Raw genomic sequence first — 27,148 nt, 5'->3', positions numbered from 1 at the left:
ATATCATATGCATTGATCCACGCAGTTTGGATACGATGACATGCATCAACCAAGTCAGCGAACCTGACCACCCGATCCCGTTAGTCGCCTCTTACGACAAGCATGGACGCCTCTTCCGGCAAGCTTTCAAAAATGAATATTAAATATATAGTGTACCTGTAGTCCAATTTCCTGACATTTCCGCAAGACTCAGTATCACCTTGACATTGAGTTAATTTGAGTAAAGGTACTTTAAACGTAAAAAAATAATAAGGTGCCGTTTCCGCCGAGCAATGGTAGCTGTTTTCGCTTTAGGCGAGGTGCCGTTTTCACTCGGTAGCGTTTTGCTGAGGTGACGTTTTAGCTACACACGCACACACACACACACACACACACACACACAAACCTGACATGCCCTGAAATGGGAACTACTGCCCAAACTAATACCCCCCCCCCAAAAAAAAACAAAACAAAAAAAAAAAAAACAAGAACAATACACACTGTATGTCAACTGAATGTCAAGTTTATTCCCATAGTAACCCAGTATTGATAAGGTGCATTCAAAGAAGCTGTGTCGACAATACACGAATTGTTCTTGAAGAGCGCTCAGTTCAGTAGAAGCAAGGACACAGTCCTTTATATTACAATGTATGATGTGAATCATGTGTATTCACAAATGTACTATATCTCATAATAGCAGCCAAACATTATATTGATTAACTCCAGGCATTGAGAAACTACGGTGGCCCATAAGGGAAATGGAGTCTGTTTTTCAATATTTTGATATTTCACTTACTTTTATCGTAACCTTTTGCAAATTAACACTATTTGTCATACAAATATGTGATAAATCATGAATAAAAACAACCGAAAACATGGAAAATGTACTTTCAAGTAGCTATTGAATCGCTGAAATGTGAACCGAAAATGTCGAAAACTAAAATGGAAATGTCAAAAACAAAAACGAAAATGTCAAAAACAAAAGCGAAAATATCAAAAACTAAAATGAAAATACAGAAAAGTATTTCCACCGCAGGGAAAACTATTTAGTTTTTTGACATTTTAATCTGAATTTTTGACCTTTTCGTGTGTTTTTTTACATTTTCATTTTAGTTTTTGACATTTTCGCTTCACTTTTCAATATCTACTTCATACATGATTCATCACATATTTGTATGACAAATCGTGTTAATTTGCAAAAGGTTACGATAAAAGTAAGAGAAATATCAAAATATTGAAAAACAGACTCCATGTCCCTTATGGGCCACCGTAAGAAACAATGTTTCAATGGCTTCCCTGTGGTTTCAGAGAGGATTTCATATCTACAGCCTTTATAAACTTATTCGCGAATATTATTTGATTTTGTGAATGTGTGGCAGGGCAACAGAGAATATGACCACACAAAATATGCATCAAACGTTTTAATAGTTATGGTAGTGATATTCTACTGATATTCTCCAATGCTTTGATAAATTTTGATCACAATAAAGAATGTAACATATTTAAAGTCTAGTTAAACAGATAATATTTGAGAACGTGTATTCAATTGTTAAGTTTGCACAAGTAAAATAACCCAGTCATTTTAAAGATAATGCTTCATAGACGAATTAAAAGGTTGATGAAATCTTCATATCTAATATAAACGTAACCTTAGTTTGTAAAGTCGTCTGGTAAATCATAATATACGAAATGTCAAATGAAGGAATTATTTGCTTTCTAGCTGACTGGGTTCCGTCTTGAAATCATGACAGTCTTCATGCTAGTTGCGAGTCGACGAGGTTGAGCGTGCATGGGTATTCTAACTGGGCAGGTTGCACGCACTGCAGGAGCATGAAGCTGAACAGGCGGTTGCCGGGGCACTGGCGACTTCGTAAGGAGCCCAACTCGCAGCTGAAGAACGACTTGCACGTGGCGTCTTGCCAGTCAGGATAGTTGAATGTCGTCACGTTGTTTGGGCATGCATAGCGTGGGCATGTCGTATCTGTAAGAGAAAACCGAGATTGTTTACGTCACATTTTGAGTGCGAAATCCGCTCTGCTGGAAGCGATCGTAAAATCACCAGGGCCCCGTTCCACAAAGCGATCTTAGCGCTACGATTGTCGTAAGTCAGTGTTAAAGACTGGGAGTTACGATCAACTTAGAGCTAAGATCACTTTGTGGAACGGGGCCCTGCACAGTAAGTTATCATGTATAGCCCTATGCTACAGACTTGCTTTAATGCTGTGAGAGATGTAAGCTGATTAAGCGTTTGTTTTTGCACATACTCTTCTGGTCTGTTAATTCCCCGAATTACAAAGAGTGACAGATCACTGGTCTTTGACTGTAAAGGTTTAGTTTAACCAGTTCAACTGTACACAGACAAGAAAAGTGATTGAAATGCGATTTCAGGTACTATTCCTGACTGATGCCGGTTTTATAGTGCTAGCCCAGTAAGATATCATGCCGCAGTGAATACCCCACTCAGACACGGTATACTGACTCCGATCCGGCCAGTCTTTGTTTTATGCAGAACGCCAGATTGTATGGTCCAGACTCGATCATTCACAGACCCCCGTCACATAGCTGGAATATTGCTGAGTGCGGCGTTAAACAAACACACACGGGGTTCAGATGCTTGGCAGATGAACCTCCGATTGAACAATATCATATTACGTGAAGTTTGTGTAAGTGATGGCAACATTAATAATTTACCCACATAAGCATATTTGTGATATACACACTTATAAACAGTGTTATTTACATATAAACAGATGATTAATACAATTCAGTTATATCTATTGCTGTCTAATTATGATATTGGAACTTACCTCCACATGGCGTGCGACTAGTCACATATGTTAATGCATGTTAACCAAAAATACAACATTGTCTACTTATATACAGTGAGTGAGAGAGTTGGGTTTAACGCCGCTTTTAACAGTATTCCAGTTATATCACGGCGTGTCAGCTTAATGTGTGAGGAAAGCCCGAAGTGATGCAGGTCTCAGACGTTAACCACTTCGGTGAAACCCACGAGCACGGGTATGGTGCTGACAAACCTAGAAACATAATCGGGGCGAACCGGTATTCGAACCCACAATCATAGGTTTCTGGCGTGCCCAAGGGACGCAACTCTGCACAGCGAATCGCGGCGCCTTAGACGACTGGGCCACCCGTGCCCCAACTAATATAAAACTCAAATTGCGATAGGAATATGTTGAGTGTCCAGATAAGGTTTGAATGTGACTGATTGCTTGGATACGTTGTCATGCGAGCAGTATTCGATAGTGTCAAGGAACAAGGAAGCTTATTAAGCCCCATAATAGCCAAATAAACATAAGCACATAATTTAAGAAGTTGTTATAATTCAGTTATATAACCGCATGAAATAGCTCACTATACCTAACAATTATTGAGCAGTATATATATAGATATATATAGTCAAAGGCCATATGGAGGCAGGGGAACAAGTATACTACTCAAAAGAACTTCTTTCATATTACTATAGTTAAGTTGTCATGGCCATGACAGATTAACTTTAGTAATTTGAAAGAAGCGGGTGTTCTGTAACTTCTTTTGAGCAGTATATCTAGGAGATAGATGATCGATTATAGATTATGTTGTATCTATGCTTTTCACCAATTGCTTAGAAATCAGCACTAAGGGAACACGTCAAAACAATAGCTGAACTGACAATTGAATTGTATTAAAATTGAGAATGCCTTCTATAGTTTGTTGTTTAACGCCGCACTCAGCAATATTCCCACTATATGACAGCGCTCTGTAAAATAATAGACAATTCAGTGATTGACATCATTAGCATCGATTCACGCAATTGAGATCGATGACATGCATCAACCAAGTGAGCGTGCCGGACCACCCGATCACGTTAGTCGCCTCTTACGACAAGCATAGTCGCCTATTACGGCAAGCATGGGCTGCTGAAGACCTCTTCTACCCCGAATCTTCACGGGTCTGATAATGCATGCTAAATAAAGCCCTGTGTTTTGTGCGTTACAGAGATCTTGGCATGACGGAAGCCATAACACTGAGTAGATGAGGATTAATCTACAGCTAGCGGACAAGTCATTTGGCCTTTCACGTTACTTCTGAAAGGTTCCTTGCCAGTTTCATCCGTAAACACCGCAATCTGAAATGAAATGACGTGTTCCCGGGGGACTGATGATTACTGGCTAGTTAAGGTGATTCAGGCGCCTTAAAACAGATTCATCCTTTGGTGGAGTTGTCAGGATCGTTACTTCTTCGAAAATGGTTTGGACTGACGATCCTAGCAAACGTTGAGAAGCATACATTGACAAAATTATGATGGTATTGGCTATGTTGACGCAGTGTACAGCAGGTATTTTTAGGATGGTGCCATTTCCTCGTTGTTAGAAAGATCTTATGTTAGGCTGCGGCTGTTCGTGTATCAGGACCTTATACGGCATCAGGCGAACACGTGCCTTCCTGATGCTATCTTCTTTGTTCTGTTCTATCCAGTTTGTTCTATTCTGTTCTGCCTTCTACGTCATCTGCTCCATCATTCATAAATCATTCAAACATGTCCCCACATCAGCACCTTTAACACTATCGTTTTACACTGCTTCTCAATGACGAGGGGCGGTCTGGTAGCCCAGTTGAAAAGCGTTCGCTCGTCACGCTAAATACCCGGGTTCGATTCCCGACATGGGTACAATGTGTGAAGCCCATTTCTGGTGTCCCCCACCGTGATATTGCTGGAATATTGCTAAAAGCCGCGAAAAAAACATACTTACTCACTCACGCTTAATGATGAAAAGTCGTGATAGTTAAACAATTGAGATGTGAAAGAATTGCGTGTTCTTTAACTTCTTTTAAACAGTATATGAAGGCACAACGCTACTTAAAGTGAAAGACATCTTCCCGAGGCAAGGGAGTTAACTGACTGTAAAAGTCCTGTTTCCACACTCGCCGAACTAGGCTGGAATTATGTAGTTATATTATTGGCTGGACTAACGAGTCTATGCATACAGAGACCATATATGGTCTGTGATGCATAGTTAAATCAAACTCGCGCAACGAAATCGACACTTGGTTCTGTTCGTAATCTGCTGTGCAGATTTCGGTCGATTACAGGATTTGCATGTGTATCGCCTACTCGACGTCGTCAGATATTTTCCAAATCCGTCCATGTTTTTTTATCAAGGTGTTCAAGTGATTTGATGCACTTCTCGAAGTAAGGCCCGTTTTGATTTTGACTGGGGGCCGCCATTTTGTTTGAAGCAAATGCAAGTGATATGAGAGGTGGAATCAGATAGGTCAACAGGAGGGACATAGAAGGGACATAACTCGTAATAGACACTGGTGGCGCTTCGATCGAGCCCAGAAATTACAGCCTAGTTCGCCAAGTGTGGAAACTGGACTTTTACAGTCAGTTAGAACTCTTTTGCCTCCGGAAGATGGTAATAGAGTATTAGTACCCGCTCACGGTTTTGCGTGATGTAGGCGCAGTTGACCTTGGATGGGGGTTGTTACATCCTTTCGGAAAATTTCTTATGGAAACCTTTCCAACTGACTATGCAAGCTTCCAATTTGAAGTTTAACGTGACAGGGAATCGACCATTTTTTGTATATGAGAACTCGATTAACCGTGCGTTTTAACACACATAGAACAATTACACGCGCAGTTTCATAAGCAGCAATTTGGTTAGCATTACAAACTAAACTATGTTAGCAACAACTCACCTGGATCCCGTCTCACATGATATGCATTTTTTGCGTACATATCGCAAACGTGAAAAGAGTCAAGAACCAGTCTGGTGCAACGGTGTTATAACGGGAATTCTACTTGGTTATGGGAGAAGCGGGGGGTACCAGCAGCATAGGGAATTGAACATACTATATTCGCTAACAGAGATTCTATCTACAACTACTGAAGGGAGTGATTGTAAGGATGACGCTACTGTGTGTAATCATCTAAAACCATGACCGGAAGCTCTAACTGTGCCCTTGACATAGGGTCATCTCACGTGACCTTGGCAGTAGACACCCGTGTAGCTGCTAGGGCAATCACAGTAGACACTGTTGGTAGAGGACACGCGGCATCTCCCGCCATTTTGGCATGGGCTGTACTGACAGGCGTCTAGTTCTGTATACACACGGGGGTAGGTCATGCTCAACACGACATTTCATACCGTTATTCAAATAATAAATATATACATGATGTAACCATCCCAGGAAGAAGACACATGAAAACGAAAAATAAATACAAACGGAAAATAGCTAATTAAAATAATTATCGTCAAAAATGTTCCAAAGATAATTTCCTGCGTATGCAACATAAATGACATACAAGATTAAAGAAACATGCAGAATACCATGCTGGTTTAACATAAAACAAAGAATAAAACATGCCTTATACAGCGAAACCCTGTCAATCCGGACAAGACCATTTGTAGTGAACTGTCCGGATTCATAAAGTTAAGGACTATGGGTTTTTGTAGTCTGTTTGTCCACAAGAATATGTCTACAATACTAACAGGATGTCCTGATTCACGGGTTTCCGGAATCACAGGGTTTCACTGTAGTGTGTTTAGAGAGAAATTACATCTGTTATTGAAAGAATACATTATTGACCAAGGCGACGCTATGGAGGTGAAGTAGCGATGATTCGTGATAAGCAGATGCAAAGGGTGACTGGGTACAGTATCATGTATAAATGAAAATGATGTAAATTCACATCCCTGCAAATGTAAATAAAAAGTATGCATTACTGATAAATGTTGTCATTATTTTTATGTACAATTACATACAAGTCGTAAGCTGCTGGTCAGAGAAGTTTTACACTTGAAAATTTGATTTGACCATCAAATGACGAACGTCATCAGAAGGTTACTAGGTTGAACAAAAATAGCAGAAACACTGAACACTTTGACACAAAACACACATTTGATACCCGTATCAACTATAATCACCACCAAATAACCATTTCTTGTTTGTTTCACTTTTAGCCACCTTAAAAAGTGGTGTTTTCTTCCTTTTCCCGGCATATTTTTATCAAAAATGCTGAGTGCGGCGTTAAACAAACAACAAACAAAGTTTTCAAAAAAAAAAGAAAATAAAAATATAGAAATGATACCATATTAAAAATTGTATTTGATGGAGGTTCTGTCATGGCACTAATACTGTTCTTTCTTATTTGTACGCGAGAAACGTGTCTTTAAATATATAATCACTAAATCTTTTCTAACATATACATTTCAGTTTGACATGCACGTGTTCTTTCAAACGTGTGTGATACACATATTGTGTCATGCTCAATCTTGCAATGCTTGCGTCTATAGCATGCATTCTGTCATGCATATGGTTCTCGAACATGCATTGATTTGATCGATAAGACAATAAGGAAAATACATTTGGAAGATGAACACTCACTGAGAGCGCAGTCGTTGCCGCCGTAGGCGTCTCTACACAGGCAGGAGTAGCCCATCCGGTTACTTACGCACGTGCCGCCATTCTGACATGGATTGGGGTCACACACTGAACAGAAAGGAATATTAACTTTTGAAAACAGTTCAAATTGAATCAATATTAAAAGGAATGTACTTGTCAAATATAAGATAATTTGAATCAAGAATTAAGTATTTCAAGTGAGTGAGTGAGTTCAAATTTAAAGTCACATCGGCAATATTTCAGTCATTTCGTGACTTGAGCAAGTTATGTATTTATATTATATATTAAAAAAAGTGTCGTCGAAGGACAACACAACGACCAGCAATATGTCACAGATTATAATTTTAAAATTAGTTTTAGAACAGTAAAATTATCAGATTATGGCAGACAACACGTTATGAAAACAGGCAATCAATCACCAACAACTGAAGTTAGGTCACCATACCAGGGACCATGGGGACTTACAGTACCTTTGCTACCTACATGGTTCCCCGGCAGGATTTACACCATTCCTTTAGTCATTAGTGATTGTTGACAAGATGAGCCATAAAATAAGATGAAAAAATATTCTGCGGTTAAAACAGCGCTGGAGAAAATACTTTGAATGACGTAGTCTTACATACCCTCCCATGGGGACAAGTATTTCAAGTCACATAGGTGAGGTGAGGTGACATGGGGCTTAACGTCGCGTCCAAGATTATTGCACTTATATAGCGACGTGCATGCACGTGTGTGTGTTCTTGTACTAGTCCGGACTGATGCCGATCTTTAGTGCTAGCCCACTGAGATACCATGCCGCAGTTTAACATGAATACCCCACTCAGACACAGTATACTGACTCCGAGCTTATCAGTCCTTGTTTTAGTCCCTAAATGCCGAGCGCAAGACAGGGTAACAACAAGTACCACCTTTTAACGTCTTTTGGTATGACGCGGCCGGGGATCGAACTCCGGACCTTCCGATCTCCGGGTGGACGCTCTACCAATAGATCACGGAGGCGGCCCACACTCTACATAGAAACATCGCTTCCGTGATTTACTATATTCCGAGTGCAACATCACCACTAGTTCGAATTTCTCGCATAATCTCCAAACGTTGGTTTAATTAGGATTATGTTTACTCGAGTTCACGATCGACTCTGTACAAAACATGTTAATGTAAGTAGGTACATTTGATATAGCTTACATTAAGTTATCTCCCATTGTCATCCGTGATAATGCGAATTTTATATCAAATAATTATTGTGTTATCTCTAGATGTTCGACCATGATAATGTGTGCAAGTTAGATATATGTAAGAATGTATGTCACCTCTAGTTTTCTACTCTGTGAGATATTTCTAACCATCAGGATTGGTTTGTTTGTTTGTTTGTTGTTTTACGCTGCACTCAGCAATATTCAAGCTATATGACGGCGGTCTGTAAATAATTGAGTCTGGACCAGTGATTGACATCATGAGCATCGATCCACGCAATAAGGATCGATGCAATGCTTCAACCAAGTCAGCGAGCCTGACCACCCGATCCCGTTAGTCGCCTCTTACGACAAACATAGTCGCCTTTTACGGCAAGCATGGGTTCCTGAAGACCTATTCTACCCCGGATCTTCACGGGTCTCCACACTCAGGAAATAAATGATGGCAGTGACCATCTAAAAATAAAGAACAACGAAAACATAACAATATCAATATGAGACAGGGACGTGATTCCAGTTGTACTTACATCCTTCTGGGGGGTCGCACATGGGGGACTGGTCTGGCCAGTTGCAGACATTGTGGACCTCGTCAAAGAAGAGTCCGCGTGGACATCGCTTCTGGTACCAGCCTCCGTGGGCACACTGACAGAACTGGTTGCAGTTGTCCGGGTCTCGTCGGAACTTTCCGTTCCTGCATTCCTTGCCGAGGCTACTGCATAACCCGGACGTCCTCTCGACAAGAACCAAAACTGGAAACAAGGACATGGCATGATAGTGCGTTAAGTAATGTCTTGACCGGTAGAGCAAGACAATTTGTAAGCATTGTTTTACGGAGATATGTATATATACTGTGACGTCAAAACAGCGTAACGGTATAACTGTACTCTTGAAAATCACATGCGTGAAACCGGTTGAGTAAGTTACACAGCTCATCTTTAGACTTTTCTATTATGTGTGTGTGTGTGTGTGTGTGTGTGTGTGTGTGTGTGTGTGTGTGTGTGTGTGTGTTTATTAAAATAAAAAATGCAGCAAAGAGGGTTTGGGTGATCCTGGCACAGTCAGGCTGGTGAGGCTCATCATCAGCTCAGGGCCCTGCCCCCTCTACACGCAGCCCAGACAACGAATGGGACTTCTCCCAGGAAGCGCTGTCTAGTCAAACCCACCCAGAACTTTTTGGGAGAATGTGAAGACTCCCCAACACTGCAGCCTTCTGCATTACCCAGATTGTAAGAAGGGCTGTATTCCTGGTAGCAAACCCGGGTACTCTCCCAAAGTCAATCAACAGATTGGGAGGTACCAAACCTAAGGCACCAAGTACAATGGGGAGTCGGACATCTTGGTACTTTGGATGCAGGCGTGATATTTTGAAAGCGAGGTCTGCATATTTGCCATGTTTTTCCTGAATCTTGTCAATCACATTGGTGTCAAAAGGGACAGAAAATTCAATAATATAAATGATTTCATTGGATGTATCAAAATGGACAAGATCAGATTTGTTGGCCTGGATAGGTCTGAGGCTGCATACGGGCATATTCCCAACAACTTTGTATTGATCATTTTCCGTGACGCCCTCTACATATTCTGGGTCGTACCATGGATGGACCGCTGCGTCAAAACCTGCGTCAAGCATTGCGAAGACGGTAATAAAATGATCTAGCCACTCCATCATGTCGCTTAAGATACTGTATGTGTGCCAAAGCTAGGCATCCACTCACAATGTGTTGGACAGTCTAATTATATTCATTACATAATCTACATTTCATGTTTACATTTTGATGCAAAATCACACATTGACGGTTTCGAGTGGGAAGCGACTGGTCCTGTGCAGCAAACAGAAAGCCTTCTGTTTCACTTTTCAGGCGAGCCGACTTCATCCAAGCGAAGGACTCTGCAGGATTGCTGATCTTCTCAACACACTGAACATAAACTCGATGCAGTGTCGTTCGGACACTCATTGGTTGACACTCATTTCTGTACCATCCCGCAGTACAGAACCATCAACAAAATCAACACTGACATTGAGATAATATCCCACATCCTAAGCCCGTTCACGTAAACTGTGGAACAACCTTGTTTTCATCATGAGTCTTGAATCATCAGACAAATAAATGTGCGCAAAAGTGCACAAAACACTTCTATCATGAAGAGCCCCAACGCTAATCAAATCACGCCTTCCCATTATGATTGGTATATATAAGCGATTGAGGGAAGAGCGAGAGTGGTGGGATCTATTGTCTGCCATGATTCTTCGTGTGAGGGTGTCAATACCCTGAATGTCTTGTTTCGTCCACTCAACAACACCAACAGAATATGAAAAGACTGGTACAGCATAGGTATTTGTGGCTTTAACCTTATTGCGAGCGTTCAGCTCTGAACTCCAGATTTTCTTAAGCATACATTTGTACTCTGCCCGAAGTGAAGTGGGCTTTCTGGGCCTTGTCCCTAACCTGCATTCCCAAGTATGTATAGGCCTGACCTTCCACGAGATGGTCAATAATTCCTCCCCCAAGTAAACTGACTGATCCTCCATCTTCTACCTTGCCACGTTTCAGATGCAGAATGTTGCATTTGTCGAGTCCAAAGGACATGCCGATGTTATAAGATAAGGAGAATCTGTTTTCTTCGTGTGGATCCTCCATTGGCAATAAGTTCAAGGTCATCCATGTTAAGGAGTTGAGTAAGGGGTGATCTGGGTTCAGGAGGTCCAGGGTAATAACCTTCCTCTTTGCTAAGCAAAATCTTAAAAGGATTTAATGACAAACAGAAAAGCAAAGGACTAAAAGAATCAAAAAAACAAATTCCACTTCTAATAGAAATGGGTTCCGAAGTCACCACCTGCTCCTGCGAATACATTTCAAGTTGAGTTGACCAGAATTCATTAAAGACTTGAGTAAAACATGTATTCGCTCGGGGAGGTCAATACATTTCAGTGACTGCAAAATCCATTCGTGAGGTAGAGAATCATAAGCTTTTCTGTAGTCTATCCAACACATTGAGAGGTTACGGTGGTAACGGTGTTTTAGCCTCTTCAAGGATATTTTTTTGAACCAGCAAATGATCCATACAACCCTAGCATCCCTTTCTAGGTCCTCTCTGCTCCAAGTAAATACTGTCACTGGAAGCGCAGTATGATGACACAAGATCTGTAAGACACCCTGTAAATACTTTACACTGTGTATTCAGACAAGCAATAGGGCAGAAGTTTTGGGGATCAGTCAAATCGCCTTTCTTTCGGAGAAGTATTGTTCGACCTTTGCACAACCAAGGCGGAACATCCCCTGTATCAACAAGAGAATTTAAACAGTCACGTAATGGTGTTTGGACACATGGGAACAGTTTCCAATACCGGTTTTGAATACCACCAGGCCCAGTCTGTCAGGACCATACCCGTGCTCGTGGGTTTCACCGAAGTGGTAAACGTCTGAGACCTGCATCACTTCGGGCTTTCCTCCCACATTAACCTGACACGCCGCGATATAACTGGAATACTGTTAAAAGCGGCGTTAAACCCAACTCACTCACTCACTCACCGTATGAGATTTGGACTTTTGTCATTACTTTTTTTTCAGAAAATCAGGTGTAATGAAACAGAAAACGGTGACCATAATTTGTCTTGTACAATATCCTTATATTCCTCTACCCATGGTTCCTCGAGGTTACAGTTGCTGGGTATAGACTGTTTCCAAAACCTGTCACTGGAATCCATGGTGGATCTTTTCTCATTACTGCCATTGGTTGCATTTTTATGCCTGTAAAACTGTTTCTCATTTGATTTGAACAATTTATTTTGTTTTATGAAATTATTTTTTTTGTCCTACTTTCTTTTTCTTTATGTCTCTTATCATTATGAGTAGCATTCCAATACGACTGAAGCATCAGTCATTGGCTTATGTTGCTGATCACTTCCTACATTAAGCTGACACACCATGAATTAACTTATAAACCCCGCTCACTCACCCACCCACCCACCCACCCACCCACTCACTCACTCACCCACCCTCCCACCCACCCACCCACTCACTCACTCACTCACTCACTCACTCACTCACTCACTCATTCACTCACTCACCCACTCACTCACTCACTTGCAACACCACTTATATCTATTTTTATTACTACCAATTGTAAAGCCATTGGGTCGCTGGGCGATATAAATAACATAAAAATACACGTGTTTTCAAATTTAGAAGAAAATAGGTAAAATTATTTTGGTGAATGTCATGTCAAAGAGTAACATCCCTTGACCTACAGACCTGCTTTTTTTCATTTTGTCGTTTCAGAAATGAGTTAAGACACATGGCGGCAAGAAACACGGCAATTTCCACAACTTTGGGCCGGGAAATGTCATCATGTATGCCAATCTAATATGATTACACAGAGACACTACAGTCCGTTTGACTCCAAATGAGAACGATGAATTGCAAAATAACTCGAAATCCAGAAAAGTGTATGAAACATCAATACGGTACTTGACCATGAATACCCTGTACCCAACAAAATCTGAATTGTGTTTATTTTAAGACCCATGACGGATGAAGTTCTTTAAGAAACCAGCATGTAATTTTGTATAGAATTGTGTACATGACACGTAGGGGGGCAAACCGTGGAAGGAACAGCGCAAGCACGCATGCACAGCACGGTCTGTGGTAGGGAAAATGACAGAGCGTTAGAGGGGCCGTGTCATGATAATTTCAGTCGCAATCTGACACGCTCATGCCATAGATCTCGTCGTCGGAACTGCTGGTGCCAAAACCGACTGCCAATGTTATAGGTTGGACTGTTGCTGGCCGTAGTCCATCTCGTGACCAATAACGTGGCTCTATCTCGGTCAAGTACCGTATTGATGTTTCATACACTTTTCTGGATTTCGAGTTATTTTGCAATTCATCGTTCTCATGTGGAGTCAAACGGACTACGTCAGTTCCCCCCAATGCACTCATGACATCGTCAAGACCTCTTGACACAGTCCGTGTACCATCGTCTCTCTGAGATGCCCCAGCAAACGAGCATGCCTCGGCAGCGTCCTTGCACCTATTTGCATGTGGGTTATCAGTGTGTGTGACCCGCAACGTAGCTTGTGGTTTCAACGCTGCTGCAAATGGCGGTCTGTGCGGTGTTGTTGTGAGGGCTTCACTGCGCATTCAGAAAGGTCAAAGTAAGTGAGAAATTTCGCACGTCAGATTTGTCAGTAGAGGGACTCCCAGAGTAGGATGAGAGGTCGGGAGATTGACCAGAGTTCGCACCGCCATCCGCACACATAGTTGCGCTAATGCATTGTAGCGAATGATAAACGTCAAATCAGACTGACGTACATGCATGTCCACCTACGGAGTATTTAGTTTCAACTAAACCTGAAACATAATCGCACCAAATTGTATTACGATGTTAACAACCGTTTTCTGTATGTACCAATTTAAATCGTGTCCTGTTTAAATTTTCTTTACACGTTTATTTATATTTTCAAAGTGACGAACCCGTATTGAAATTCGGAAACCGCGAATTCGTTTATCTACTGGTAAACACCTGGTGTCGTCACTGATATATTTTCAGTGATCCATTCGTGTTGTTTTCATCGGTATTTTGCCTTTTACACCTAAAGGAATCTGTTGGTTATTTTCTGGCGTTGACGTTTTATATTCTAGCTTGTCAATACCATTAGTTATTTGACTGCCCTTAAACCGACTCCTGGCATCCTTCTTTGGGCACGACTTGTTAAAGCTATTAATACTTTAAAAGATGTATAAATTATAATGTATTATTCATATATATATATAACTATATATATAACTATAACTATATATATATATGTCTATATATAACTATATATATAACTATATAACTATATATATAAATATATATCTATCTATATATATAGTTATAACTATATATATAACTATATATCTATATCTATATATCTATATCTATATAGTTATATATATATATATATATATATATATATATATATATATATATATATATATATATGTTTGTTTGTTTAACGCCGCAATCAGCAATATTCCAGCTATACCACGGCGAGCCGTAAATAATCGAGTCTGGATCGGACAATCCAGTGATTGACATCACGAGCGTCGATCCACGCAATTGAGATACGATGGCATGCATCAACCAAGTCAGCGAGCCTTACCACCCTATACCGTTAGTCGCCGGATCTTCACGGTCACTATATATATATACGCACGCACGCACGCACGGGTTATCTAATTCAAGAGGCATACTCACCATCAACCACGGCAACCTTCCATACATGACCCATTAATACAATGCCTAAGGTGTAAGCGGGATAGATATACAAATCATTAAGCAGTTATTGCGCCACGCTGTACACACCATATTGTATTCAGTACAGAACCAAGTCTTTGACACTTTCTCTGAACATTTGAAACACTATATGAGCAGCTGAGATCGGGACCGGCAGCTGTGTATACCTCTGTCACAGAACTTTCTTACACCTAAGTTTCCGAATAACAACCTTGAACCAGCTCCGATATAAACACGTTGATTACTATGCACCGTGAGATGTCCATACAAGGGAGCAGAAAGAGAGGCTACTTTCAAAGAAAGTCGCGTTAAGCAGGCGGGCTGAAAAGGGCTTTGTCCTTTTTGAACATTGGCGTTTTTTCTGCACATGCCTCAACATGTGTGCAAACATGCTTTAACCTGTATAATGCCACTATGCGTGGAATCTCGCTGTACCTCCAAACTCCGAGGGCTTCAGTAGGCCTTGGTTCGCCATGCGTCTTGCTGTTATAATTGCTATCACATGTGAGCTAATATAGGTTTATACCGTATTTATCGTTATTACAGCCATACCGCGTATATGTTATAATCAATGTGTAAAATGACTGAAATTTTTACTAAGGTAATTTAAAAAACGCCAAAATATGTCAGTCAATTCACAGTTATTTTCCCGTCAGGTTGACTAAGAGTTATGAAGAAGTTAAAAAGTTAAAAACATCGCATCAGACAAATCATGCTCGGAATAGAAGCCAAGAAATAAAAATGTGTAAATTGACTTTCGTTTTCTTTTAATCCTATCTTTTTCAGTCACTGGTGATGAAACAAGCTCAAACATATTTGGAATTCGTTATCATAATACAATTAATGGGAAAATAACTGTAAAATAACTGAAATATTTTGGCGTTTTGTGAATTGCCTAGATGAAAATTTCAGTCATTTTACACAGTGTGTGAGTTTACACATTGACTGTAACATATAGTGGTTAAATATGTAGAGGAAATGTAACGTATGCACAGCATTATCCGCTGTATATTTGAACTTTTGATGCTTTACGGAAAGGAACGTCAAATGCTTAATGAAAATCTCCCATTGTTATTCTCATCGTGAATCAAACGGGACCATCAGGCCAGAAAACCAATATCCTCTAGTTTCGTTGCTACGAATCTTTACTAAACTGTCGTTGGCGGTTTTAAAGTTAGGAAGAACAAGAAAATGCCAGTAGAAACATGAAAGGAAACCTTCAAAAATACACCTGGAAAATAGCAATTTTTAAAATTCCTATCCTGTATTAATTCTGTAACGAAACCATTTCTTTCTTCCATAATCATGCTGAATTACAGATGACGTAGTCGACTATTTGGTGACATGGCTCCACATCTGCATCACGGCTTTCTCTGCGTCTTTGCAACACATGGTTTGTTTGTTTGTTGTTTAACGCCTCACTCAACAATATTTCGGGTATATGGCGGCGGTCTGTGAATAATCGAGTCTGGATTATAATCATTATTATAATCAATCCAGTGATTGATATCATGAGCATCGATTGGGATACGAGACAGCACATGGTACACTGGCGACCATCTGCAGGAACATATAGGGTACTCTAGTACTTGTACCAGGTACCGAACGCATATGTTCGCCTATCTAGATTAGATCAATGACCATATATAAATGCATGGAAGTCCCGCATGTGGTAAAATAGAGAAACCTGGTAAACTACTGGACAAAAGAGTGAGTGAGTGAGTGAGTCAGTGAGTCAGTGAGTGAGTCAGTGAGTCAGTGAGTGAGTCAGTGAGTGAGTATGGTTTTACGCTGCTTTAGCAATATTCCATCAATATCACGGCGGGGGAAACCAAAAAATGGCTTCACACATTGTACCCATGTCGGGATTCGAACCCGGGTCTTCGGCGTGACGAGCTTCCGCTTTAACCACTAGGCTATCCGACCGCTCCGGACAAAAAAATGTACACATCCTTGTTTGATGATGGCTAAAAATTACACAAACAAGATATGGTGATTTGATGTTGATGTGTTTGATACATAGGACCTCAAGTTTGCTGTGTTTTGGCGACCGGTTTCAGCTTCCTAGGTTTTGATAACGTTTGTAATTTCTGGGTCAAATCCCATTTTCAAGTGTATGCTTTCTTTTGGGCGACAGTGTACATAACTTTATTATAGGTGTAAAGAGAACACTTCAGTGTCAGAATCATACTCACTATATTCATTACGTACAAGTCATATATTAGTCTCCTCAATATACCAGGGAACTAGTCTAAAAGTCAGCGTATTATTTTAAGCGTGAGTCAAAGGTTTCTATCTAATTAGTGCCAAATAAAACGAGAACTGGTAGAATGCGTGTCTCAGAGTGCCTGTTGACACAGAGATTATACCGCCACAGGACCACTTCACATACACCTGCTAACTCCGAGAAAACTAGGCGGAGAGACACGAAAAAGTCCTATTAAAAGTCCATAGGGAAAGTACATTCGAACAGCTTTAAGTTTCCAGAAATATGATTTCACCATTTATTCCGATGATTTATATTTACAGTAAAATACGTTTATAACGAACACGCTTATAACGAGCTGATCGATATAACGAACTTATTCTTTTGTCCCGGCCATTTGTTGTATATATGTTGTATATATGCTTATACGAACTACGGTTATTACGAACTAACAGTACTGGTCCCTTTGAGTTCGTTATAACCGTAGTTTACTGTACTTATATATTTTGGCGTATTAAAAAAAAATGAAATTCTGTTCTTTTTATTCTGATATAAACTATTCCTATATGGTCAGGAAACAGTATGACATTATTTGGATTAACAAATGAAATGACGTAAAATGTCTCAGGTAAATGTGCGCTTCATTAATGTATAAGGGTGTATGAAGTGTGCATGCGACTCAGAACAGAGGCATAGCGACACTCGACAGCCACAGCACAAGAAGACCCTTCCCACACCATGGAATTTGACAAGAGTTGCTTTTTATAGCAGTGTTGATTTGTCAAAACATGCACATATACATACACTCACGCTATACAATAAGTATTCGACGAACAACCTCATGACATTCGTGACAGTTATGTGCTGAAACTAGTTATTTGCGGCCGCGTGATCCATTGTTCACTGTCCACCACTACGTGTTGATCCGTATCCCCCCTCCCCCCTCCTCCTTGTTGAGGGTAGGGTTAAGTCATCACACAGTTGACTGGGCGTCGTTAACAATCATGTACCAGGGTGTCACTGTCACCATGGTGATTTAACCTGCTTCAGCAACAATGCACCAGGATGTGTTTTGTTCTGAGATGTACAACCACCCGCATATAATTACCAGCAAAGACCTCTTGATGCTCTAATCATGGGTGGCCCAGTCCTCTAAGGCGCCGCGATTCGCTGTGCAGAGTTGCGTCCCTTGGGCACTCCAGAAATCTATGACTGGGGTTTCGAATCCCGGTTCGCTCATGGGTTTCACCGAACGTCTGAGACCTGCATCACTTCGGGCTTTCCTACCACATTAAGCTGACACCCCGCGATATAACTGGAATACTGTTAAAAGCGCCGCTAACCCAACTCACTCACTGACTCTAATAACTTCAGTGTTTTTCCATCAGAGACTTCTTGTTGTGCGTGATGACAAATAAATGTCATCTAAACTGAAACCCGGATGTATTTTTCACCATAACATTTTACTTATATTGATATCCCAACAGAACTTTCTTCGACTTTTTCTTACTTTATAAATATTCCAAAATGAAAAAAATACATGGCAATACAGTAAAAGATAACTTACAGTAAACTACGTTTATAACGTTTAGTGTATATATGCTGTATTTATGCTTATAACGAACTACGGTTATTACGAACTAAAATAAGTTCAGGTCCCTTTGAGTTCGTTCTAACCGTAGTGTACTGCACTTTCATCAAGTTATACTGTTAAGTCATCTGTAACGAAAGTATTCATGATGATGATGTTCAAGCTCCCAAATCAGCTCAGGAAATCAATTTCATCAATCAACAGGTGTACAGGTATTGGTATAAGTTAACATACATAGTGTTCTCGTCACGATATGGCTGAAATATTGCCGATATGACGTAAAGCATAAACTCACTCCCTCACATAGTGTTCATGTATGGCATTACACATTTTGTTTTTAGAAACTTTTATTACTTCTATTGTTGTAAAAAGATCATTTACAAAGAACATTAAAATGGGGCTAAAATTATTTTACGGTTTCTTGATGCATTTGTGAAAAGAAAGTGTATAATTCAGAAGAGGACCCTCTTTACATTTGTAACATATACTGAGAAAGAAATATATTCCAGTTTTATTTTTCTGTAAACTAACCTATTCCAATACAGATTCTTGTTTATGAAAACCTTCCTTCACTGAACCGCAAAACTATGTGCTTTCGGTATTTCTTTTAAATCCCTTACTAGAGGATGCAACATATATCTAAAGCATGTTATTCTTTTTAGACACTTACCTTGGCAATAACATTAGGTAACGCACTTTTACATTAAATATTTGTTCTTGAGGTACAATGAAGCATGCTCTTTCTACGACCATTCCCAAGAGCGTCGTACGACTCTTGCTCAAAAGTTGTTTGATCAAGGTTACAAGATTCAAGGTCTAAGTAAAGCTTTCAAAAAGGTTTATGGTGGACATGTTGAGGATATTTCCAAATTTGACGTATCAGTGAAAACAATTATGTCCGATGCAATTCCTTGTTTTAACTTGCACCACAAGTTTCCGTGTCTCTTTAGGTGAACAGCTGGTTTGCCTTTGTATGTTCTATTGACGGGTGCCACCGGTGGGGCAGGATACAATCACCTTTCCGCAAACACCTATTTGATAGTGATTCATAAACACATGCTCACGATATAGTCGGAATATTACAATAGACTATTAAAATAGAAATTTATTGTGGCTGGAGAAAGGGTTCTGTCGCTTTTATTATTCATTTTCTTAAATATTTCTGAAGTGTAAATGGTACCATATGTGTTTCCTAATAAGGTAAAAAATAACAACGGGCTAGCATAAAGTTTAAATTCTGTTATACCTTTTAAATAGTTTGCATAATTATATTTGAAAAATAATACTCAGTTTGAATATTTTTATATTCAAGTATTCCTTATTACATTTGAGTATTTGAATTTAATTTCAGCATTGTGTTTAATTTTCATTAAAACAAATACATAACGGACACCAATAATGTAACATATTCTGTTTCATAGCATATCAAAACAATTGTTTTACCTAAAAGAAACATGTTTTCTCTGTTGCTCACACATTACCTGTACTGATAACTTTAAGCATAAAGAAAGTCAATTTCAAGTAGACAGGATTGTACAACATTCTGGCATCTTGATTCAGAGGAGGGTCAGTAACGCCTGTGCAAATGGCTACACCGCTGACCAACGCTACTGACCTGTCACCTGTACATCAGAAACACAAGCACGTACCAACAAAACCTCACGTACGTGATGTAATTTAGTTAAACAAACTGTGAAGGACAGGTGACTTAAAGAAGAGTGGAGAACAAAGGGAGACAGACAGGTCAGCTATGCTTGGTATGTAGGAGACACTATAGATGTGTACAGTTCATTATGAAAATGTAAGACGCCAATGTCAGAGGACAATCAATCTCGATTATTCGCCGAAACAGATTCCACTTGGCGTAAAAGGCAAAATAGTGATCAAAAGTATATGAATGCATCACTGACAATCAGTGACACCAGGTGTTCGCGGAAAGGGTAAGCATGCCCATTAAATATTTCCAGTTAATTTAGGTTATGGCTGTATTCTTCTTATGTAACAAGTTTCCATCCAATTTCACATTTGATGAAGAGATTCATCAACGATGCCTTGCATTGTTAGTGTCAATATATCACTGAAACTCAGTGATGACACCGGGTGTCAGGGTAAAAGGGTAAGCAGGCCCATTTAATCCTTTCCAATTAATTTATCTGATAGCTGTTTTCTTCTTCTATATAACCAGTTTCTTGCTAACGTCATTATCTTACAACTACCTTATCTTACAACCACCCAACACACACAGCTCCCTTAGTTCGTCCCCCACCCACTCTAGGCATTCTTTCCAAATCTCAAAATTTCAAAATTACTATAAAGCCCCCCTCCTGGGTTGCACAAACTCACTTTTCCCCTTTTTGGAAACACATTAAATGACCTGGCCGGGCCCGTGTGCGACATACGCTTGCAGTCGGAAAGCGCACGTTAAATCTCCAATATAAGTAAGTAAGTAAACGTCATTATTAGTATCTATAAAGCAAGAAGGCGTCAATACTCTACCCATTTGTCTTGCGTGTAGGGTACAAAATGTACTACCACGTATGAGATAAATTTAATATATTCTAGTTAAATTTAGTCAGAAAGTGCACTTATGATGCCTTAAAAAAGGTAGTGAATAGTTTGACATTTAATTCCTTGTGGAACTGCCACCACCCAACCCCCAATTATAATTTGTTACAATTTACATAGACAAGGGGATACTCATGTAATGTTCTCAATCCATGTCGATCTGAACATAGATGTATTATATTACAGATACATATTTATTCATAACCTCAGTATGATGCACTATTCATATGTGTTTAGTTATTTTTGTGTATCTAAATAGTAAACACGTTTATCCTTTTACGTCTATACATCATTTAACACAAATACTTATCTTTTGAAATATTGTAAACGTTATACTATTTATAGCATATTAAATTATATATATTGTGCTTTACCCTATTGACAGTAAAGCGTTTCAACGATCAAAGTTTTATTATCAATATTATATAAATGATATATGTAACCCTCAAGGAGAAAAGGGACCTTATGGCTGCTAGGATACAATTGTACTGTGACGTCGTAAAGACGTTTGACGTCAACTTACGTCAGCAAAAACCGCCATGTGTGTGGACTGTAAAAGAAATATTATATTTCTCTCTCGTTAGTTCGTAATGTAATAAAACAAATTATTTCAAAACCTTTCAGCATACATTTCTACTTTCAATGAATCAGAGGCTATATCTAAACACTGCAATATGACATAATCAATTATAAGTTGGAAAATGAGACCAAATATTTGATGTCATATATCTCTGTAATAAATATGAATTGAAGCTTGTGAATTGTATTTTTGTGTTTCTAAGATACTGTTAGCTTTAAAAATAATGAGAAGTAAAAATGTGATTAGTCACACATAAGGTCCCTTATCTCATGGTTGGTCACATATGTGACTGTGGATGCAATAACGGTAAAAGCAAACACAACGTGTTCTCCTTGATCTGTAAACCTCAATGTATCAGCCACTTCATATGCCGGGAAGAGGTCTTGACAATCAGGTTTGTTCTGTAATTACAGTCATCCTTCCCACGCACAAAGCACACGTTGTTAGCTACCCCATCTTTTCTCCACTCCTCGGTACGCATCTGTGCAACCTTCTATACATAACCTCTCTATACTCTCCAGGATCACCTACTCCATGCTTTGATGGTTTCACTGAAGACTCGACAGCACGTCTTCGTGGCCCATCCTCGCACGATTATAAGTTATATCATGTACGAAGGTTCCCTGAGGTTAAAGCTGAGTACATGTGACAAAGGCACAATAATCTTTGCTTGTTCGTTACATGTGCCTACTTGAGTCAGGGTGCTGCAACCTGCATGTGCACGTGTGTTCCACCCAAGCAAGGAAGGCAACGCCCTTATTTTCATGGTCCTGTTTAACACGTGAATTCGTGAGGAATAATTATTGCTTTTTGTATATTGTCTCCGAAAATTAGACTTTTGTCACTAGTGTCTTGCACAATGTTGTGCCCAATGTAAAAACAAAACACTAAAAATATCTTATACTGTTTTTCAAGATCAAATTGATTCCTGACAATTCAGCTACGCTGCAAATGTTTCTACTCTGACACTTCATGTTTGGAACTACTATTTGGATTCTTCAAACATCCACTCACCAGGGCTTCGAGTGTGAAAATACAATTCAGAATTTGCTTTTTTTATATTGTCTCCGAATGTTAGAATTTTGTTACCTGTGTTTTGTTTTACATCTTTAAAATCGATAATAAAGTAAGGTCACGTATATCTATTTTTGAACATGTAAAAATAGTTTAGGTTTTATGGAGATTTCAAAATGGAGGTCACTATATTCCGTTGTAAAAAAGCAAATTTGTGCCAGATTTTGTTTCTAAACAAAGAATGTATACCATACAAACGATTCATAATTGTCCATATCATCAAAGTTATATATGTACAATTTGGATCTGAAAAATAATGAATGTATCGCTTTAATTAATATGTGTACAGTTATCCATATGCGTATAATTTCAAACAAAGGATGTCCAGATGAACCTTATATGATGAAGCAATATTAATCATATAACCATATATAAATCTTACAGAATCACATCAATATATTTCATACAAACCATTCTTGTAATACAGTATTTGATAGTTATGAAGTTGGACTGAAACACAGCACAAGCTCAGCCATGACGTCTTGCACTATGTTGTGCCTAATGTGAGAAAAAAACCAACTAAAATATCATATTGATCAAATTGATTCCTGACAATTCAGCTACGCTGTAATGTTTCTACCCTGACACTTTATGTTTGGAACTACTATTTGGATTCTTCTAATATCTGTTCGCCAAGGGTTCGATGGTGAAAATACAATTCAGAATTTATTGTTTACATTGATTTATCATTAGCAACATATGACGACAGTGCGTACCCAATGAACGGATGGCAGCACCATCGTCCCGGTTTCCCATCGCCCAGGTCAAGTCCAGCGCCCACTTGCACAAAGCGATCTTAGCGCTAAGATGATAGTAACTCCCATACTTTAGCAAAGGCTTACAATAGTCTTAGCGCTAAGATCGCTTTGTGCAATGGGCCCTGTTCTTTAATCTCATTTCTCATTGCGCACAGGCGTGATCTAGTTAGTTATTCTACACCTGTCTGGTCCCCATTGTAGGTACGTAAACACCAACTAGCACTAACTAGGCAGACCCGGACACTTGAGTAACTAACGGTCCCTGGTTCGACGCTGGCAAATAGAAACCCACTTACGCGCCGCGGGACAATAGAGAGCCTAATGCTTGTATTACAACACGTGCTGTTTGGTGTGTTGAGATGCTGCTCACAATGACATGCTTAACTATGGAGGTTCATCCTGTTTAAGAGCCAACACGGCGGGTAGAATGTCAGATAATTAAAGGTGTGGATTTTGATTAGTGTACAGACGTCTAGATGTAAGGATACTTTGTGTGTCCTCAATCTTGTGGATTTGAATACACCACGGTTCGTGAAACAGGCGCCTCTGTCATAATGTCTTCAGAGTATACGCTGACGCTAACAAGATGCCATTGCATCTTAAATACTAATCAGTTACAAGCGATGTTTTTCGTGTCATTGACAGGATAACTGATCCAAATGTAACAACTTTATACTATTTTCAGAGAGACGCATCATCATATTAGTATTACTATAAGGTATGTTTTTGTTACTTTATGCCTTGTCGTCAAAGAGAAATCTGTTACAATTTGTATTCACAACATCACTAAACACATGAATAAATTATCATCCTACATGGGTGTTTAGCCGTATATGGGCAGATGGTGAAAATACATATTTTCTCGGAAAGGTTTAATGGCATTGTGAAAACTATGCTCTCGTCAAAACTCAAAACATATTTGACAAAATTTGATTTAGCCTTTGAAGATTACTTGAATCATCTGACAGTTTGAGTCAACTACAACATTAACTAGTCTAATACACAGTCCACCTATTACAGTGTCAAAATCTTATTTCTAGGTTAGAACTGGTGTTCAGCAAACCATGCGTGTCGTAATACGCGACCTGCGCGATAGGCTGGTCAGTCTCGCTGATTTGGTTGTTTCTTGTCATCGTATTCCATTTGCATAGATCGATGCTCATGAGCATCACGGTATTGTCTGGTCGCCTCGATTATTTCCGATCGCCGTCTCATTGCTGGAATATTACTGAGTGCAGCGTTAAACGACAAACAAGCAAACCTAATTTCTCGTTTTGCATTTAAGGTGCGTGCCTCTTACAACATATATGTTACACAGTGAACACAGTACGGTGTCTTAAGATGCATATAACACAGGCAATATTACATCTTTACCCATTAAAGTTTAGGATAGGGGCATTTTGGGCAGGAAGTAGGCATCCCATAGGCAACTTAGTCCCCCTTCTTGCTCATCTGTTTCGTCATGATCCGATCAGAGTCAGAATGTCTGATCGGATTGGCAAAACCAAAACAAGTGATTTGGGTCCAAGAAATTTGCGTTAGGCTTCAGGTGTATCAATAACGATTACATAGACAATTGACTTCCGCAGATTTATCTTTGTGAACTAGAAATAAAAAGGACCAGTGACACCGCCTTAGGTTCCTGGTTCGACTCATCTGTTTCATATTTAGATCCATGCATAAAGATTCAGAGTGACAAAAAAATCTCCACATGCACCACTTTATGACAAGAGGGATGACTTCTTCAACTTTCCAACTGTCATCTTTCCCTTTATGCCATCTGTTTTGAGAAATGTCACGTACCTTGGAAAAATATACACATTTTGGAACATGTTTCAAAATAGTTGAGGCGGTATTTTGAGAGAACCACTGAATTTTAATGTTCGATTTGTATCCATCACAAACATCTTTGAACTTTTCTCAAAGGCATTACAGTTTTTTTTCTATTTCATATGCTATTACACGTTTGGTACAAAATATGTTTTATCAACATATATTTTGGAAGCAGAAACGTGCCGCAGAAGAATCATCATGCTAACTATTGTAAATATATTTAAAAAGCTGAATATAGATTTGTACACTCACCTGTTATTAGAAGAACAGCGTTTAACACAAAAACCTTCATGTCGGCTATCTTCAAAGAGAACACCTGCCAGGTAAGTATGGGTATAACCGAACGCTGAAGGTAAATATCACTTTGTAAGATAGGTACGATATGTGCAGACTGATAAAGGGGTGTAGAACATCGACGGGTGGACTGACAGACGACAGCGAGAACACTACCTGTTCAAACTACACGTGTATAGTGGGCGCGCAGTTAACGCTAGGGGTATCAAAGGCTGTTTTAGTCTACATTGAAACCTCCGGCTCGTGTCGGGCGATGCGCCAACTACTCAATGTTTACATGGGCTTTTACGTTGTTTGATAAGAGTCAGGGCGGAAAACTAGCCGTGGACGATTTCGCGTCTCGTGGTATTTTCTCCTGCTCTGTTCTGAACTTAGGGCGAAGATGGGAATTTGATGTGAGGAGGGAATTATGGGGGCATATTGTTTACACGGGTATCTCCCGATTGTGGACAGACTGCACAATGACCTTTGGGGTGACTTATATGGGTGTTGGTAAAAGGGGACGGAGCTCGTCAAAATGACAGTCCAAGACAGTTTGATGCATTCAGTCAAACACCGGTGTGTTTGATTGCAAGCTCGGGTTTCATGATGTACATATCAATCTAACATTTAAGTATTGCCGTGATTACACAGTCACTGTCTCACTTCCATGCGAGGCGTGGAGGACATTTCCAAATTTGACACATCAGTGACAAAAAAGATGTCCGATGCAATTCCTATTTTTAATCGTACGATATGTTGCATGTTTTTTTCAGGTGGACAATTGACCCACCTTTGCACGTGAAACACACGTTTTTTTTAAGAACGAGCCCTGAACGGTAGATCAGGGAGATACAAAGTGTATTGCCAGTTATACTGTTATCCAAAAAAATGAATAGAACACGTATTTGTATACATTTATATATGCACATAGTACTTTCACTGTCCAATGACAGCTCTTCAGTGTAACTGACAATGGCATATGAATGACGTCATACTGATGATGACGTCATAAATTACACTGTGACGTCATAATGTATTTACACACTCCAGCGGCGACACCTAGGGTGCGTTGCAAAGCGCCAATCGCTTGCAAGCGATGTACAGCGATTCGCCTTACATCAGTGCGCTAACTTTACGCCGCTTGCAAGCGAAACAATCGCTGGCTGAGGTCGCTTCGTTGTCAAACCAAAATGGCGGCTGACTTTGACAGTGGAAGAAGAAATTCTTGACTGGATCAACGAGGAAATGAGTAAAGGCAGCTGACACCCTATCATCCTCGGTCGGATTCACATCTTCAAAGTAGTCATAAATCTGATCAGCTCGTCATCGAGCCTCTTCTATTACGTTCTTCATTACGTCAAGGCAACCAAGCGGTGGTTGCGCCGCCATTTTGGAAGAGTGCGC

General features: G+C 39.7%; 1 protein-coding gene across 2 annotated transcripts; it reads right to left on the bottom strand.

Annotated features, from left to right (window-relative positions):
* Positions 1–1,153: 1,153 nt before the first annotated feature.
* On the bottom strand, positions 1,154–25,997 carry LOC124133458 (delta-like protein 1). Of its 2 annotated transcripts, XM_046497888.2 has the most exons (5): positions 25,721–25,997; positions 9,110–9,331; positions 7,372–7,476; positions 5,972–6,085; positions 1,154–1,960 (listed from the first exon to the last, which is right to left on the bottom strand). In XM_046497888.2, exons 1-5 carry the CDS (start codon positions 25,758–25,760, stop codon positions 1,734–1,736), a joined length of 708 nt encoding a protein of 235 aa, XP_046353844.1. In that variant the 5' UTR covers positions 25,761–25,997; the 3' UTR covers positions 1,154–1,733. The 2 variants fall into 2 exon arrangements, with proteins under 2 accessions (XP_046353844.1, XP_046353845.1); XM_046497889.2 differs by lacking the exon at positions 5,972–6,085.
* Positions 25,998–27,148: the final 1,151 nt, after the last annotated feature.

This window comes from Haliotis rufescens, unplaced genomic scaffold, assembly GCF_023055435.1.
Source record: "Haliotis rufescens isolate VD_foot unplaced genomic scaffold, xgHalRufe1.0.p SCAF_21, whole genome shotgun sequence".
Classification (NCBI taxonomy): Eukaryota; Metazoa; Mollusca; class Gastropoda; order Lepetellida; family Haliotidae; genus Haliotis; species Haliotis rufescens.
This window is presented reverse-complemented; position numbering and strand designations above follow the sequence as displayed.

Coding starts and splice junctions, on each gene's coding strand:
- LOC124133458 (XM_046497888.2), bottom strand. CDS start 25,760: ATGAAGGTTTTTGTGTTAAACGCTGTTCTTCTAATAACAG. Junction 6,086..7,371: donor CGGCAACGACTGCGCTCTCA/GTGAGTGTTCAT, acceptor GTGTGTATACAG/AACTAGACGCCTGTCAGTAC. Junction 1,961..5,971: donor CACGGGTGTCTACTGCCAAG/GTCACGTGAGAT, acceptor TTTCTCTTACAG/ATACGACATGCCCACGCTAT.